We start from the raw sequence: 18,237 nt of genomic DNA, 5'->3' as shown, positions 1-18,237 counted from the left end.
GATATGGGATGATATAACGACTTCATCATTACTTTTCTTTATCTAACTCTAGCAATCTAAGAATATCATCTGGTATATCTTCTCATAGAATCATACTTCATTTATATGCAGCCATTACTTTTACATAGATGCCATAATCCCATCCTACAACGCCATTGATGCTGTAATCTCGCATCCTCTAGTACTCCAACACAGCCCATGTCTCATCGTCAACCGTGGTATAAATACAACCCTCCGCCAACAACTCATCTCCGCACTTGTAGACATCTGCAACGGGCATACCAAGCTTGGTCGCAATCATATTGACATTCAAACCCTCGTTGTTTTGAGGCTCTGATTGTAATAAATCGAAAACCATTCTCGAATTGCGAGATACCTTCGCGGGTAATATTTTACCACCACCTGTAGACGCATCTCCAGCTCCCATGTTGCCACCATACGAATCAACAAACATTCCATCGCCTCCCTCTTTCTTTGCCATAGTACCCGCTGTATCGACAGGACCGCGAGTGAAATATAAATGTGCCAGGGTAGCTTCTAATCCATGGAATGTCACTTCGTTCATGTCGAGAACGGGCCGGATAATATGAGCGCCCACATGACGTTTATCATGGAAAGACTTGAGTCGTCCCCATACGTGTATGTATTTTCCTTCTTCTGGCACAGGCCTTGCGTTTTCGGGAGAAGCGTCATTGTCAATCCACTGTTTTACCTCGATGAGACCGGTGCCGTCGTCGACTTTGTAGGTATTGTTTGTGGCTTGGGTGGAGATAGAGTGGACTTGGCCGACAAATGAGAGCTAATGGTTGAGGAGTTAGTACGTTTGTGTGATGATAGATAGTGGCAATGTATAGTTTAGTAGGAAGGAATTTGCCTACCTGAGTGACTTCCGATCCATCAATTTTGAAATCTGCATCAGGATGTGGTTGCACGGCCTCGAGAATTTGCTTGATGGTTACTGGTCGTAATGTATCTTTACCATATGTCTAAATGTCTCATTAGTATAATCATACAGCTTTGTAAGGAGCAAGATATACCTTTGAACCTCCAGGACTTTCTTGGCTTCCTCCCTGCGATCCACCATATCCTCCTTGAACAAATCCACCGCCATCTGCCCCGCCTTGTGCGCCGTAACTGGTGGTTGAATAATTATTTTGATATCCGTAGTTGTTTGCTAGGCGCAGGTAAGTTTTGAATTTTGGAGCGATGCGCGGGGACACTTACACATGATTGACGTTGTTAGCGTGTGGAGGGCAAATATTGAGATTGTGGTGTTGTTGAAAGATGGGAGATGATAGATGGAAGACGCGTTGACCGCGACTGGATAAAAAGTCGCGTAAAGCGGAAATTTAAAGGTCATGTGATAGCAGCAACATTTTGTATCAGTCCCGGGATTCTTCCGACCTCCTGGCACAGACGAGCGACAGGAGAGTGGACGCAATTGGAATTCCGTCACGAATCTAAAGAGTTCTGAGATTTTGCGTCGAGATCAGCTTCTGCGTATCGGGCCTCCGCTCTGAAACAGTGTTCGTCGATAAATGCATAGCAAAGATTGCAGCACTGTCCTGTTTAGACAGTTTGCCTGCAGGTTAAATGAGAAGTTTCATTTTCCTCTTCGATGAGGAGTCGTCATTGGTAGATCTGTAGAAGCCAAGAAGCCTCCAGAAACAAACATCTGTCATTTTGGAAGGGAATGAAGGACTTAGAGGCATCATGACATTTTGGTTTTCACAGATACCTGCCCGATCATGTATGATCACACTCATACTAATGCTCATTCACAACAACATTCATTCTCTGACTCAATAGCTCGCGGCACTACAATCTCGATTCCATCCTATCAAATTTCCCTTCTTTACTTCAAGCAATGGCGTTTAACGTCAGAAACTTGGTTGCGCATGTCCCATAGTGTCGGAGTGGAAATCGTGATTGCAAATTCTTCGCATAGACGGCAAGCTGTGGATGTGAAAATGTGAAATTCACTCTTTTAAATTCTTAACCCTGTCTTACCTTCCTTATGATAGCATCGAGTGGGGCTTGGGCGTTCAGCAAGCTCGTAAGTACATCGACTCAGTGCTTTGCATGGCATATGCTGGTAAGCCTGCAGGGAAAGTTACTGCCATTTCTCATAACAGTCGTCATGATTCAATTTTTAAATTCTCTACTTTCAATTGAAGCAATGACCAAGAACTACAAGTAACCGTAGGAAAAGAAATATAGATGTTCCTAGTTCTTGGCTGTAGGGAGCTTAGGTCGTCCGGCATGGGACATAGGTAGGGTGCATAATATCAAGACTTACTTTACCTCTGCAGGTCGAGATGTTCCCCTAAAAAGCAATGCACAATGGCTATAGATATAGCAGCTTTCATGAAAATTTGCTGCAGAACGCATCCGTGTCTTTGATTTCCATATTACTAACACTTGCAACTGGTAAGATGAACGTTGTGGCCACCAGCACTTCTTTGAATGGCAGGCTTGTTATGTCGGTGGTTCTCAATCCCTCGGGGCTCCTGTACGGACGAATCCGACGAAGGTCAGGTTAGACTCTCTTTTCAGCATTGAAACTTTTTGTAATGTTTATATTCAATCAGAAAGGCTACGATTTGCGCCTATTTAGAGAGTATCAAAATCAATCTTTCACTACAACTCCTACAGTAGCAGAATCTAAATTCATTCCCCAAATTAAGGAACAATCTATAAATCTCACTTGCTGCCTCGGCTCAAGAATGATGAGTCTCTTCAGTCTAATATAACAGGGTTGTAATCTTGATCTTTTTGTCAGATTATGAATGTTCATGTTGCATAACTTGTCCGGCAGATCTAAAGGGGCGCGAGGTGAATGGTCAGACGAATACAGATACTTTCGCAACGTAGTCTTTGGGGCAGGTATCATTTGATTCCTCTTAAAGTGAGTATTGCATGCCTGGTTAATGGAGATATCGGATCAGATAGATCATGTGAGATTGATCTGTGATAGGATGCGGTATATTGATATGACGAACGGCAGTCAAAAATGGCTTGAGACGATGTCAAATTAAAATTCACTCTCATCTAACCTCATATCATGTCTCTATAATCTAGAAGCAAGATTGATTTCTTCCTGGTATTTCGGGAAAGAGACTTTTCCAAAATATGCTGGGCCCTTGATCTCATTGAAAGAGCTCCAAGTTTCCTCATGGATGAACTTCATGGAAATATCAGCCTTCACTATTCATTCATTGATAAATCTGCCAAAAAATGCTTCTTGTAGGGAAGGGGTAGATGTTCAAAATTGTTCGGAGTATTGATACTAGCATAGTGTCGAGATAAACAGGACATCGAATATTCGCCTAATTAATGCGGCTAATAATCACCACATTCTCATTATCTCCTCAACTCCATGCTATGAATAAATTGCAATGAAAATTTGATTCCAGCAATAGCATCAATCGTGGACGGCGAGACTTATTAAAAGGTGCGGATAAGCCTAAAGCGGCATTGACTCACCGGACAGAAACCCCCACTGCTGCACGGCCAATCAAATATTCTATCCCACCTACTCATTATGAGTCGAAAGTTCAGCACCTTGCTGTCCTGGTCTAACATAAATGTGGAATTTCAGTTTTCAGACAATATAATATCCTTCCATCTCATGATATCAATTGAACAATTCCCCTCATGATCAAACCTGGCAACAAACGAAACGATGAACTCCATTACAGCTACCCGACACAAAACACTCACGCCCGCCATTACTCCAGCCAACAACTCACTCCCTAGTCCTTTCGTTGTCTGCATAATAGGGGCTAGCTCTGGCATAGGCGAACACATCGCTTATTCTTTTGCACAAGCAGGAGCGTCCGGTGTTCTTCTAGCATCCCGCAACACTTCCGAGCTTACTCGCGTTGCTGAAAAGATTCGTGTCATCTCCCCCAAAACTCGGGTCGAAATATTTTCTTGTGATATCACATCGTCCAGCAACATTTCAGACCTTGCAAATTATATCAAAGAAACTTTCGGTCGCCTCGATGTCTGTATTCCCAATTCTGGATATGCCGGTCCCGTGACTCTCAGAGTTACCGAAGGTGATCCGGCGTGGTTTCAAGAAAATTTTGATATAAATATGATTGGGACTTATAATTGTGCGCATTATTTGATACCTCTGCTGCTGGAGAGTGAGAATGGAGCAAAGGGTTTCATACAAATTGGATCGTTGGCTGCAACTCTAACAGATGGACCCATTGCCAACACAGGGTATTGCGTGAGTAAATTTGCGCAGAGTAGATTTTTAGAGATGGTGAGCTCCCAGTTTGGAGAGGAAGGATTGGTTGCTGTTACTGTACATCCTGGGGCAGTTGCAACCCCAATGGCTGCTGGAAATACACCTGAAGTTTTCCTACCTTGTACGTTTCCCATCTACTCGGATTTTTGAGATGGCGGGAGTACTGATGAAAGTTATAGATTTGGTTGATAGTGTGGATCTCTGTGGTGGGTTTTGTGTATGGTTGAGTAAGAACATCAAGGATCTGAAATGGATGAATGGAAGGTTTCTGGATGCTAGGTGGGATATTGATGAGTTACTTCAGAGAAAGGAGGATGTTATTGAGAAGGATTTACTTAAGTGGACGTTGAGAACTTCATGACTGCGGAAAGATTTTCTTGGGATTGACTTAGGTCCAATATCACCCAATTATTCTTTAACTACCGGCAGCTGCTCAGTCTTCCAACAACCCATTTCTTACCTTTTGGAGGAGAAAAGAGGGGACTCATCTGCAAGGCTAGTGCTCATATCATAACGTAAGTTGACGGCTCAAAACCCCTTGAATAGGGTAGAAGTGCGTGAATACCAGAAGCAAATCAATTCTGCGAATAAGGTTTGATCACAGGTTATTGTGCCGTCATTCAAACCAAACGACCCTGGGCCATATAAACGACAGAAAGATTCCAGTACGACAGTCTTCTTCTTCTTTTGAAAGTCTGGAAAGAACTAAACACATGAAATGCAAATCATAACTGGAAGGTACTGTTCGCCCCGAAAGGGAAATCGCCAACTTAGCAGCCCGCAGACCACTCTTGCGACCTGTCCATCCTTTTTTTTTGAACACATTTTCGTCAATGATATATAGATCCTTCTGATTACTAGGAATTCATGATCATTCTCATGAAAATTTAGTCAACTGGTCTCATTTCCTTCCCGCTTTCTTTCTTCCAGAACCAGCAAACATTACTGCAAACCGTACTCGCTCAACAACAATTTCAACTCTCGAGTCTCTAGTCTATATCCACTCGAATCTACCTAATTCATTGTCTCATAAAGTCTCAATCATGCAACTCACCATGGAAGAGATGTATATTAGGACGGTACTCGATCAAGCCAGACAGGAAGTGGATGAATCCCTCAAAAGCCTACGAGACTTTACGAAATCAGTACTTCTTTTATACAAGCAGAGACCTGAACCTCTCCTGTCGGAAGAAAAACTAAAAGCAGAGTTGCAGGAGGATTTGGATGTCTTGAAGGATTTCAAGAATAAGCTAGATGTGCGAGTGGGACGTCATAACATAACGATTAGCGTAGGAGAATTGGAGGCGATCAAGGCAGCTGCCAGCAACATGGTAGATAAATGGGAGATAAAAGAGACAATGTTAAAAGCAGAAGAGGTATTGCTTCAAGAAGATTTTCAAGAGGCAGAGAAGCTGTTTCTGGAGGCTGAAAAAACATTGCAAAAGGCCCAGAAAGCATGGGATGACGCGGAGGCGGAATGGCATGCTGCGGCATTCGAGTTAGCAGAATCGAAAATTCTTGAGTCGGATGACAAGAATCCATCACTTCAGCCAGAAACCGAAGAAACAGAAGCTGAAAGCTAGCCGGCTAAATTGATTACATGAGGAGGAGTAGGACGTCAGCAAAACTTATTGTAGTAGCGTGGTACCTTGACTATATTTGAGGAAGACTTCGCTTTGCAAGAGAAGAGTTGCAATGTTAGATCACTATGGATTCCAGCTCTGGGACGAGATTTGTTGGAGTATTCATAGGACGTAATATTGTTAGCATTACCTGAATAATAAATCAAACATTCTCAAGATTACTCATAGACCGTGATTAAGTGATAGTACACACCAAGACAAATTCATAAGCGTGGGTGATACAAAACCAAGCTTTGAAAGAGTCAAGAACTATATCATGAGCTTGCCGTATGACAAGGACACCAGAAATTTTCAGCGCAATGGTTAAATGACACGAGGAAATGAGTGATAACAGGTTAGAAATTACTGATTCATATTCAAATTGGACACCCGCATCCACAAATATGAATTACAAATAAATTCTGTCCACAACCTCTTACAAACTTCAACCTGAACGATATCCTTGTTTTGCTTTTCTTCTCATAGCCATTATATAAACAGGATTATTACAGTAGAACTTCGATAAATTCTCGAGCAGAAGAAACGGATGAAATCTTAGGATTGAGCAAATTAGTCTTACATTGTTTTCGTTGTCTACTTTCTATTGTTGTCGATAGACCCTTTCAAATTCGGTGTTCTGTTTCATCGTTGAGTCGTGGCCCAACCATTAGAGATACCGAAGACACAAACACATGACATGACCGGAGAAGATGATAGCAGTCCCCTTGCAGCAAGAAACGATCCAACAAGTGATTTAATATGCTTACTTCTGGAGGAAATGAAAGTATGGGTACAGCTTGTGGAGAGAGATCCGGAAATCCCTCATGTTGCAAGCGAAAATGAAACAAATATCTTACATTGGATAGAAAGCCACCAGCAAGAGTATCTCGACAGGAGAAATAATATCTCGGATTTGGAAAAAACCATCACGGGACTTACAGATGCTAGTGAGGCAAATTCGGAAAGCATGGAAAGGACACTTAATAAGATGGAGCTAGACAAGAACGAAGAGACGAATAGAAAGTCAAGACTGAAGATAAGAATCCAAAAGATAGAGTTGGAGATAGTTATTATTGAACTTAGGGAGAAAGACTTGGAGGAAATGAAAAAGAGAGTTGGAGCGCTGAAAGAAGCCTGGGAGAAAGCCGTGTCATCGGTCTGCTAAGAACTGTGGAGCTCCGGGGGAGTAAGAGTCCCAATATGTATATTGAGATCTTGGGATTATTGAAATACCTCATAGCTGTTTAAGGTCTTGGAAAGTCTGTAGTTTCTGTGAAATCCAATCTCAGTGTTGCAGGTTCTGCGTTTGCATATCTACCCAAGGAATGTTCGTGATATGGACGATCAAACGCATAATGTTTAGGAAAATCATAACTCGAAGGGGCCTCAAAAACTTTTGAAAGCGCATATTGAGCCAAAAAGAACTCTAAATTCTTACCACCGGAGACAATCATGTTGATTTCCCTTTTCTTTTTAAATAAAAAAAATTCATGAAGTCGCTGTACGCGATCAAACTACGAAGTTTCAGTCACATTTTGTTGGTCTTATTACTCATGAATTTTTCTAATTATCAGCCATTTCTCGGCTGATGGCTGGTAGTAGATAGCTATCACAAATCGGCTCATTGGCACTTTCTTCTTCAGTCAACAAGCAAAAGAATGCAATCACTTCTAACAAACTGTGCGAATAGCCAGTGAACTACTCACAGCTCCATTATCGTCTTCATTCCAAAATAGTGACAGCAAATTTGGGTTTCATTTCATACATCACGAAGAGAATTAATTCAACATATGAGTATTCAATTTATTGGATATTAGTTCACATCCCGTCCTTTAGAGTCAACATTGACAACAAAATACTGCCAGTCATCACTCCTCTTCATTGACCATCCCCGTGCCTCCATATTCACCTGCTTCAATCTTCCGTCTCAACTGGGAATCTTCGATCTTTCTCAGCCCTTCGCTTAGTAACGTTTTTCCGGTACTCGGGCGTCATCCATTCCCACCAATATTTGACGAGAGCAAGCATTTCCTCTTTTCCCGTGAACTCAATGTATAACGGAACTGGTTCATCACCCCCATTGTCGACGAGTTCTACAATATAGTTTCTGCTTTTGGGATGGCTGTAACTCATCCAAGTAATGTTTTCAGGTTGGATGATCCATTCAGCATGTTCTACATCCGCAAATTCAGCAAATTCCCCAAAGGGGCGACCTTCAAATTTGTATTCCAATTTCGCGGTGTATGGGCTGACTTCTATTGTCATTCCCTCTATCTTAGAGTCCTGGGAGAGATCGTGAAATGCGCATGGAATATTGTAGACACCGAAGCTTGCATTTTCTACTCTGTGGGGTTGGTCGTACTCTTGTTCTTGGCCAAGAGATAAGGCTATAGCTCTTTCTATATCTTCACATTCCTGGTCAGATACCCTAGTTTCTCCTGTGAAGAAATCAAGTTCTTGTGGTGAAATGCTTGTTTCTCTAAGTTTTGAGGTTTCTCTTCGATAGGGCTCCTTTGGAAAAGCGCCAGTCTTGCCAGCCAAAGCAATCACAGATGCTTCCCCCTTCTCCTCTTCATAAGGCTCCTGTAATGGAGGGAATAAATGTTGTGTGTCGACTAATGTAGCAGTAGTAGGTTGCATGGCACTGCCAAAATTTGTTGTTCGTGCCCGTTTTGGTGCCCTTGGTGTATCATTTGACGTACCCAACAATTCTCTTTTCTTTGAACCATATCCTAGGGCTTTCGAATTGAGCCCTTGCAGCTCCGCTCCGTCATCTCCAGCTTCTAAGAAAGATTGGTTTGTCATGTTTGAATCTTGTTCAACAACCTTGAGATAATCAATGTTCAATTCTGTACCAGAGAATTTAGAGACTTGAATGTCTGGGTGTGATTTGAAGAATGGAGCTAGCTCAATGTTCGAATCGTAGTAATGAATTCTCGGCCTCTGAAAGTCCGAACTTGCTTGAGAGAATTATAAATCGTAATTGTGGAGTTCCGATTAGAGGTTTGTAGTGAATTGATTGTAGGGGTTGAGGTGAGGTAGGATTAAAATTAATAGCAAGTAATGGACTTTGCTGTAAGATAGGTAAGATACGTATGATAGGTATCAAATTACAAATTATATTATATAGTGTGGTGATGAGATATAGTGATGATAGAAACCGCGATTAAGTTATTACAATTAAGGGGATGTTGGAATCTAAGTATGTTAAGATGCTAATAGATCGAAAGATAGATACTTGAAAGTAATTGAATGTGTAAAATGTGTCTATGAAAATTTAAAAGAGAATTCTTATGAGGGAATTCTAGCTATATATACAAAATCAAAATGTGGGGATTTCTAAATGGACTGAGCTAGAGTTAATTATGTCACGCTGCACGTCATTTATTCTTAGTCCTCAAATCGAACTAGAGTTGAAGAAAATCTCCCAAAAGCTTAATTCAAGACTTTAGTAGAATTTTAGATAAGATGAGATATTGGCACCAATTTGATGAAGTATTGGTAAAATGAAGATATTGTCAATTATAGACATAACTAGCATGTGAGATTATTACCGTCTCAGTATGTAATAACCGAGCGAGACAGCGAGGTCGTCGCCAAAATTCGCGTGTGTTCATCCGTGCATTTGCATGAGCAGCTCTGCCAAGTGATTGTCCAGACCCACGAAAAATTGAACTCACTAATAATGACACTGTGTCATGATATGTTACTTACATAATCACAAAATTCAGGGGGGGAGTCGTATGTGCAACTATCTAAATGCGAAATTTTAAAGGTCAGGGATTCAAAAGACGGCTGGGATGTTGTGCGATCTATTAGAAGCTCGATGATATGTCTCTTACTCATTGTATCATCCTAACCACAACAACCAGGCTTCTCCAGTGTCAATGATATTTGGCAAAAAGATATTCCAGAGCTCTGCACTTTTATCCAGGGTTTGTCTACGAAATCTGGGCTCGGGGTGTGGTAGTCATACCGATAAACTTTGTACCTCGAAGGAATGAAGAGGATGATTGAAGACACTAAAGAGAGTGGTATGGTCTCGGTCTCAGGGTTATTTGATGAATAGTATAGTGCGCTTAACAGACTGGTCAGCCGTAAGACTTCCTGCATTCGAGATGTTGGTTGTGATACATAATTCTTATTTATATTTTTATTTAGATTCGAGTGCCTTGATGATACTCCCACTCTTATCCAAGAATAGTCACACAAACCTTAGATACAACAGAGTTCTCCCAACAACCCACTGACATCTATGTTCGGCTGTTTTTTACTTGTACTATCCGATTCATTATATGTGTCTAGTGAATTTGTAGGTGCAAAGCGGAGTCCAAACCTGAATCACTCTAAATGTAGACCCGAACTCTATTTTCGATTGAGCTAGTAAGGCTTGCGAAGGACTCCTGAATTACGATGCGATGGTGTATTCTCGTAGAAACAACAATCAAAGATGATGATGACTGCCTCTTAATTTCGATTTACTTTCGGAGATTAATTTGCTATGTTTCTTGTGAAGTTTTATGGTGGATATCAGACGATTAATGATGGCTTGATCTCACTTATCATCGATGAATGGAAGCGAGCCTCCCAAGATTTTCAATTCACGAGACATTCCATTGCTATTCGCTTCAGAACACTTAGCTGGATCTTCCAAAGCCATTCAAGTTATAGGTGTTAATGTATTGTGCGATGGGTATCAAAACTGGACTGTAATATCGTCAGTGGGGAACGACGGAGGATGTATCATTTTTTGAGAAACAAAAGTACTTGATTTGTTTGCGAGTTTAAAGTGTGTTGAAATTGAACATATTGCATGATTGAAATCCAAAAATTGATTTCTACTTATCTCTTCCAGAAATAGTGGTCGGATTTTCGTCCAAAACCCAATACACAGCCTTTGAACGAGTTATGAAAAACAGAGCGTAGAACCATCTTAGGAATTACTTAGGTGAATAGCATCAAACTCTGTAGGGAACTTCTCTGATCGTGGAATTCTGGTGGGTGGCGTGCCAAGTCGGAGCCATTCGGAAATTTCGACAACATCCCCACAGGGGACTTCAACATGGAACCTTCCCTTCTACTTCTTGAGTGTATCTGCTGCATTTTGGAATAATGGAGACACGTGGTCGAACAAGCTCGAAGGTTTTTTCCCCCTGTGAAAAGCCTCAAATTTGAAGACAGCATGGAAAGGATCGTTGCTCCAATCAAACTCTTCGGACAGATTACTTCTTTGTAGATCATCGTACCAATCGCGGTCCATCATCGTTGGTTTGAACCTCCAGTTCTTCTTGATATATTTACGAAGCTCAGCGGACTTAGACGGAGTTTCGAAAAGTCCTGGCAATCTCGGCTCACGAGAAAGAAGAATATTTTCTGGTGGTCTAAAACTCCGCACTTGACATAGATTTGCTTTTCCTTTATGAAAGGCTCGTGGGAAAAGAGAGGGCGATCTGAAAATGCCTCCCGGGTGCCACGCATATCTTCTGAGACTGTAAAGCTATGGGAGCTCTCACTGCTTCTGTTGAGCCAATGATTCAGGACATCAATACATTTAGACATGTCAAATGCATGAAGTGAAACCCATTCGAGTGGGGAACTGCCCTAAAGCCAAAAAAAAATATTAGTGAACTCTAGTAAAACATGTCTCAAAGACAGCCTGGAACTTCATATCAATATGAGTTTTTCATCAAGTGACTTTTGAGACAATCATAATCCTAAATGAAACTAAACAAATTTCTAGATAGTCTCGCTTAAGGAAGGGAAAATAGCGTCGCGGCTGATCGACATATGAAAGATTCAAATACCTTTTGCAAAAACCCAAGAATTTTTTCCATTACCATGCGCAGATACTCGTATATGTAATTGGGCATTATATTCGCTTCGTAGATGAAAAAAATAGTGGCTAAAATCACCATTCCCTCGTTTGAGTCATGTGATAATATTGAGAGGTCGTCTATTAATTTCCAGGTGACAAGGTCTCTGGTAAGAGCACATTTGTTGATATCAGTTGCGACGAAATGGTATTTCCGGAGAGGGGCGGTTCCTTTCTTCTCTGACGCGTGGAGATCGATCATCGTTGCATACAAATGGCGAGCATCTCCGATGTCAGCAAAAAAAAAAAGACATCTTCCTATCTTTCTCATTTCGAGGCAGCTTCTGAACGAGCTCGCGAGAGAGACTTTTGGGAACGTCGTGCCCGACCGTGAGGTATTCTGTCGTTGTCAACCTGGAAAATAGTCAATCTCAAGTATGTGCAAGTGGAATTTTCGAGGACTCACAGAGAAGCACGGTGGCGTGGTAAACATACGCTGATTTTTAGACGCCTGTTAAGCTTCTTCTGATCTGAACTTTTAGGAGTATGTTCAATAGATCTCTCTATTTGCTAAGCAAGCTTCGCAAGGATGGTTGTATTCTCTGGCATCATCTCCTTGATTAGTTTGACCACCTATTCCGTTTTCTCGCGGCATAGAGTACATCTGCCGAGCTCGAAGTAAACAGCGGTCATATTACGGAAAGGCTTCAGAGTGGAAGGACCAGAAGTCTTATCAGCTGCCATGGTTTCCTGATATTTCAAGACAGCTGTGTGTGAATGATGTCAATCAGTTTGCTATCAAGATATCATGAAAGGACCTCAGAGCGTATCTTCAAGGAACTTTCCTGATTTATACAGAGCGTTGGCCTCACCATTGAGCTTCTCCGTTTCTACAACTGTTGATACTTCTTTTTCGCATGCCGCCGACATGATGAGCAAAAGTTAACGAGAAGGAAGATAACTGTTCGAGAGAGAAAAGAAAGAATCAGCTCTGCGATCCTGGCCTATCAATCATATAGCTCAGTGAGCAATCAATCAAAGGTAATCAGTGGAATATGGATGAAAATCTAGTCAAACCCCTCCCCCCAAGGGCAATCCAGGAAGGATAGGCGAGGGGGCGTGTTTCAGAAATCGCCAGAACACGTGAAATATGGAATTTATGTTATGACAACCGATAATTAACCGACGAACTCTACAGGCTAATAATAGGCAATCGAAGCAATCATAAGGTCAACAAGCCAGAAAACGTCCTTCATACTAATACCACCTAGTCTTCACAGACTCATCCCTGTGTGTTATCAAGAATAATCGAATACACAAGATAATTCTCAGTGTCATGGTGGTTTGAGGATAGATAACCTTACCTCGGATTGAATTTTAAAATCGGACTTCAAAAAGTATAACTTGGATGATGCACGCGCTATATAGGAAGTATACAGATCTCTAGCAGGGTTGTTGATTCGACGTCAGACAAAGTTGTATAGTCAATTCTTGTCTGTCAATTCAAGCAAATTTATTGAAGAAAAGCCATTTTCTACGCGAGTTTGTGCCAAAATAGGTACTAAAATGGATGATGTCGATGTTGTTGCTGAACGGGTGGGTGTATGTGGAAGATCTCACAGCGCAGCTCTAAACGCTAGGAACTAGTTTTGATTCATTTGTATACCTTACTTGCTGTCAAAATGCCTTCAGTGACTGTCCTAGGACTTGTCATTGGAGCGTAAAGTAAAACGATCGTCGTGTTGACTTGCGTGGCGAAAATTACATACAAAAATGCTGCTGATAGTGTATCCATCAGGTTATCTTTGATGACACCTTTCATGCATCTTTCTACTTTTTGGAGGAAATTTGCAAGTCCTGATTTGTTGTAAAATTTGATGTGATATTATTCTCCCCTATCTTTTGCTAACATTATCCTTATCCAATGGGTGACAACACCAGAGAAGAGACCGACCTAAGTAGCCGCTTTTTGTTCTTGCAACTAAGCCTCGCTGTTCTCTTTATTAATACCTGTGCTGCCGACAGGTTTCTAACACTTTTGGGGTTCGTTTCTTGGGGTATACATCCAAACAAATGGTCACAAGTTTCACGTGATAACGAGAACATTGACACATATATCCTGGTTTGGCATCGAGGTCTCTCACCTCCATCGTTTTTCCTCTCTTCTCAAACATACTGGCATCATTCAAAGTATTGATATCAACATGGAAGCTGGGAACACATGCTCACAGTCCTTTTCCTGGATCTCCGCGGCTTCCGCTGTGTATTCAGAGGGGCCCGAGCGATTGGAGAATGACGTAAGGCCATCTAGATGAAAAGACGGTAGGATATTAACCGCTCTTCATAAGTATACTTTCTGCTGCTACGGGGAAGAGCTTATCCGTTCATTGGAAAATCGTTCCATTATCGATCCCGCTAAGCCGTTCTCTCATCTTGGATAGCAAGCTTGAGACTATGAAAGGTTTGGACATTACGAAATTCTACAACAACACCTGTTAGCATAATGGTTCATTTCAGAAATTTCTTTTGAAAGCTTACAATTCCGTTATGTAATGCCAATTGAACCTGCTCCTCTCGGGCATTAGCAGTAATTGCGATGATCTCAAGATGCCTCAAGATCTTTCCAGATTGTTGCAATGCTCGGATCTCCCGACTGCAAGTGAGGCCATCCATGACAGGCATTTCCCAATCCATAAGTATGATATCTAATTTCTTTGCGTCTTTCACCGGCTCATGCCAGCAGGAACATTGTCTCAATGTCTCCAAGGCCTCTAGCCCATGATTGGCCACGTACACTATGCAGCCAGCTTTTTTTAATTGCTTCTCTAATATCTTCTGATTGACCAAATTGTCCTCAACTAATAAAACGTGCATAGACTTCGATCCGTCATAGTAAGATCCATCGAATGATACTGGTGCCAATTTTGGGCGGGTATCTTTTGGTTGTTTGACACTGCGTCGTACCTTGACGTAAAACCCAAACGTGCTTCCCTGGCCCAATTTGGAAGATAAGCCAATCCTACCTCCTTGTTTTTCAGCAAGCTTTTGAGATATGAACAGGCCTAAACCAGATCCGCCATATTTTATAGAGGTTTTCGAATTGGCCTGCTCAAAGCGAGTGAAGAGACGAGGAATCTCATCAGCATGCATGCCAACTCCTGTATCTGTGACTGCGCATGTTAAAAACACAGGTTCACCAGAGCCCCACTCAGGATTGAGCGTCAAATCTTCAACTTCGTTTCCGCATTGTGCCCAGTGAAAGTCTTTGCTGAAATTTTTTTCTGGCTCAACAAGCGTAGCGCCGTAAGTGACTGTGATCCTTCTCCTGGGTTCACCTCTCGTAAACTTGATCGCATTTGTTAGTAAGTTAATCAATATTTGGTTCACACGCGAGGAGTCAAACATGACTAAGTCGATGTTATTGGTGTCGAAGGAAGGTTGGGCTATTGTTTTGATTGAGATGTCATGGGACATTAAATCTGCTTCGAACATTCTAACGACCTGTTCCAGAATTTTTGCCGGGTTAGCAGAATGCGGCGAAATAGACAGCATCATGTACTTGAGCTTCGAGAGTGTCAAGACATCATCCACGATACGCTTTTGATGACTGGCACACATAGCTATCGTACGAGCGGCCTCAACATTGCTTTTCAGAATTTCAACAGCTTTTGTATGTGATAAATCTTTGTAGGAATTTGATATCATATCGGCACACTGGAAGATGGCAGAGAGAGGATTTCTCATCTCATGGGAGACAACATCAATAAACTCCTCTTGTTGACGTTTGGCCGCGCGTGCTTCTTCGGCATTTCTGGCTTCCGCTGCTTCGGCCCATTTTAGCTCAGAGATATCGGTGAAGCAAGCCATGATGGATTGTACTTCACCATTGACAACATACGGAAATGCCAATGATAGCATACAAGCGTTTTCGGTTTCCCCACTGGGTGGCACGAACATACGCTTGAGCCGTGATGTAGTCTCGATATGAGAAGATCCATCATGAAGTTGTACCCAAGCTTGTAAAGTTTGAGACCTGTCTTCTTCAATCAAAACATCAAGAAAAGAATAGTTGTACTGCGGTTCCTCAGGTCCCGGATGGCCAGTGATTTGGTAGTACATATGATTCGCCCAGAGGATTTTACCTTCGGTCGATAATTGCAGCATACCAACCGGAGCATTCTGTGCCATATATCTGATTTGTCTCTCACTTTCAGCAAGTTCCTTTTCTAACCGATCGGCCCTTCGCCTTGTTTCCTCGGCGCTAGCCAAGGCAGATGCAATTGATGAGACTCTCGAGGCGATAGCATTTATGAATTGATCGTAGGTATCGTCAATCGGCCGGCGAGAGTTGGCGCCAAGTATGAGATAGCCAAAGATACGATCAGCACTCGAGATTGGAAGTATGCTAAAATGCGTCGATGGTTCGTAAGTTCCGGTAGACTCATCTTTGTGGCCACGCCATGCGACTCCCGTAAATGTCTCATCGACAAGATGAGTTGAGATCTTATGGCTTGTTTCATGTAACAATGGAAATAGGCCAAGACAGCTGCTGAGCTCAGCTTCTGGCACAGCGAGTGGGTGGTGTTCAGGGAAGCCCAGCTGACTCCGCAGGTAAATCGCAGACCCAGAAGAGCTTTGCTCGTCTACCTGATATAACATCGCCACGGGTATGTCTAGTGGATTTGACTCTAAATGAGGCATAACATGGCTAGCAAGTGTTCCTTGTTGCAATCCAGTTGGAATTTCCAGTGATCCCAACATCGCCTGTCTTCTCTCGTTGAGCTTTTGGGCAGTAACTTCAACTGCGTCCACGTTTCAGTAATTGCTAGCCAAAACAATATCCGAGGGGATAATAACGGATCAAATTAGACTTAGAAACAGAAAACACAAGATTAACGAAACAAATCGCATACCAAATTCAATAATACTTAAAAACTATCTCTTCAATATCTAAGTTGAAGTTCGACGATTATATAGTATCTTGAGCTTCAATACAATATTCTTCAATATCTCAATCAGGTTGAAAAGTTGTATTGTCTCAAAATCAGATAATCAAGAAGTCATTTTGATATGCGATGATTTACTCATTCATCGCATGAGTGAATGCGTTTAAGGAAGAGGAAGAGGAAGAGGGGGATGTAAATTTGGGGGACGTAAACGGGTTTGAAGGCTGCAAAATTTGCGAAACAAATACGAACCTACAGAATTATAAAATCCCCCGACTGCTCCGTCCTCCCTTCGGACTGGATTAAAGCTTCCCGTAAAATATGTCTCCTCTTTGAATCCACTTCTCTCCACCATTAAAGGTATCTCATTAACGTCTGCTGCAAGCTTGGTCGTCTCTGCATGCATGAAAACCCCTTTTATGTCCGTCCAAATTTCTGGGAAAGCTAACTCAAAGGGTTTACCCATCAACGCTGGATGTGTTTTGCCGGACATTTGGATGAAATTTTGATTGTAAATTGCAACTCTTTCAGGTCCCCTAACATAACATTGTCAGATTGTTCAGATTTGGGTAGAGAGGTTTCGTCCTGCTATCATACCAATACAAACAAGCAGGTCTTGAATCTGCAAAAGTTGTGAAAGTGTGAAGTCGAAGGGCAAGACCCCATGATTCTAAGGGTCCAAGGTGTGTTGCAGCCCAATTTGTATTTTTGAAAAATTGGACATGGTCGGAGTCAGGTAGATCTGAGGTCCAGTCTGCTGGGTTTGGGATTGGAGAGGGGATCGTGGAAAGAAAGACTTCGGCGGTGGTGGCTGTTGTATTGGCTGTTGTATTCGAAGGAGTATGCGAAGGAGAGTTCAAAGGAGAGTTCGGAGGAGTTTTCGGAGGAGCTTTCGAAGGAGTTCTCGAAGAATGCGCTTTCGTGGAGCCTGGTATGGAGCCTTGGTTCGTGTCTGCTATGTGAGTATCTTCAAGATGATCTTGAATTTCTGCAATGTCTTGAATGGCAGGCTCGGCACTCCCATTACCTTTGCCGTTGTTAAGAACCACCATGGTCAAAGTAGACCGCCAATCGCAACGTCAAAGACCATTCATGCCTCTACTCTTTGAGGTCTAATAACTTCGATTTGTAGAGATTCTGCGTGTTGAACTTGATCGTGATGATCTGACAGGAACTTTGCTTGTATCTCGAAATGCACTTTGTTCATGCATGGACTATCGGAAAGGCTTGATGGGGATTGATAACCGCTTAAAATTGCACTTAGCAGACCCACTCACATGCGGATAACCTTATGGGAAACATGCTTCAAGGGTTTCCGAGTGGAGCAGCTCCGAACCTCCGTATTGCTGAAAAAAGAAATTCTGATGAATAATCACGACCAATCAATCGGGAATCTTGTGACGGGTTGTTTGCTTTTATGGACCGGCTGAACTAGCCCGATGCTGGTTTTTGCTGATACAATCGCGTCGATTCCCCCAAATGGAAGATGGTTTCTTACCCAAGCACGAGCTGAGGAAGTTGTGAGCAGCCACAAATTTTGCCCATGTGCTCCCCTTTCACAGCTACACTCCGGCGGGTAGCCTCGCGGGCGGACGG

The 18,237-nt window shown here is 42.2% G+C and overlaps 6 protein-coding genes across 8 annotated transcripts; 3 read left to right on the top strand and 3 right to left on the bottom strand.

Annotated features, from left to right (window-relative positions):
* Positions 1-9: 9 nt before the first annotated feature.
* On the bottom strand, positions 10-1,307 carry Bcrfa2. Its single transcript, XM_001550225.2, has 4 exons — positions 1,225-1,307; positions 1,038-1,174; positions 879-986; positions 10-799 (listed from the first exon to the last, which is right to left on the bottom strand). The coding sequence occupies exons 1-4, from the start codon at positions 1,226-1,228 to the stop codon at positions 179-181; spliced, it is 870 nt and encodes a 289-aa protein (XP_001550275.1). The 5' UTR covers positions 1,229-1,307; the 3' UTR covers positions 10-178.
* A 2,146-nt stretch (positions 1,308-3,453) lies between these two features.
* Positions 3,454-4,862, top strand: BCIN_12g01750 (hypothetical protein). Its single transcript, XM_001550226.2, has 2 exons — positions 3,454-4,382; positions 4,441-4,862. The coding sequence occupies exons 1-2, from the start codon at positions 3,686-3,688 to the stop codon at positions 4,620-4,622; spliced, it is 879 nt and encodes a 292-aa protein (XP_001550276.1). The 5' UTR covers positions 3,454-3,685; the 3' UTR covers positions 4,623-4,862.
* A 228-nt stretch (positions 4,863-5,090) lies between these two features.
* BCIN_12g01740 (hypothetical protein) lies at positions 5,091-6,053 on the top strand. Its single transcript, XM_001550227.2, has one exon. It carries the CDS (start codon positions 5,305-5,307, stop codon positions 5,842-5,844), a length of 540 nt encoding a protein of 179 aa, XP_001550277.2. The 5' UTR covers positions 5,091-5,304; the 3' UTR covers positions 5,845-6,053.
* Positions 6,054-6,383: 330 nt separating this feature from the next.
* BCIN_12g01730 (hypothetical protein) lies at positions 6,384-7,120 on the top strand. Its single transcript, XM_024696267.1, has one exon. The coding sequence runs from the start codon at positions 6,581-6,583 to the stop codon at positions 7,046-7,048; it is 468 nt and encodes a 155-aa protein (XP_024552073.1). The 5' UTR covers positions 6,384-6,580; the 3' UTR covers positions 7,049-7,120.
* Positions 7,121-7,674: 554 nt separating this feature from the next.
* On the bottom strand, positions 7,675-9,121 carry BCIN_12g01720 (hypothetical protein). The gene has a single exon (XM_001550229.2). It carries the CDS (start codon positions 8,686-8,688, stop codon positions 7,798-7,800), a length of 891 nt encoding a protein of 296 aa, XP_001550279.1. The 5' UTR covers positions 8,689-9,121; the 3' UTR covers positions 7,675-7,797.
* Positions 9,122-13,198: 4,077 nt separating this feature from the next.
* On the bottom strand, positions 13,199-17,860 carry BCIN_12g01710 (hypothetical protein). Of its 3 annotated transcripts, none has more exons than XM_001550232.2 (4): positions 17,239-17,860; positions 16,894-17,177; positions 14,234-16,497; positions 13,199-14,175 (listed from the first exon to the last, which is right to left on the bottom strand). In XM_001550232.2, the coding sequence occupies exons 1-4, from the start codon at positions 17,691-17,693 to the stop codon at positions 14,080-14,082; spliced, it is 3,099 nt and encodes a 1,032-aa protein (XP_001550282.2). In that variant the 5' UTR covers positions 17,694-17,860; the 3' UTR covers positions 13,199-14,079. The 3 variants fall into 3 exon arrangements, with proteins under 3 accessions (XP_001550282.2, XP_024552072.1, XP_024552071.1); XM_024696265.1 differs by having other exon boundaries at positions 14,234-15,196; positions 16,898-17,177; XM_024696266.1 differs by lacking the exon at positions 13,199-14,175 and having other exon boundaries at positions 15,876-16,497; positions 16,609-17,177.
* Between the last annotated feature and the right edge of the window lie 377 nt (positions 17,861-18,237).

Source organism: Botrytis cinerea, chromosome 12 (assembly GCF_000143535.2).
Source record: "Botrytis cinerea B05.10 chromosome 12, complete sequence".
Classification (NCBI taxonomy): Eukaryota; Fungi; Ascomycota; class Leotiomycetes; order Helotiales; family Sclerotiniaceae; genus Botrytis; species Botrytis cinerea.
Note: the sequence above shows the minus strand (reverse complement) of the source record. Positions and strands in the feature narration are given on the sequence as shown.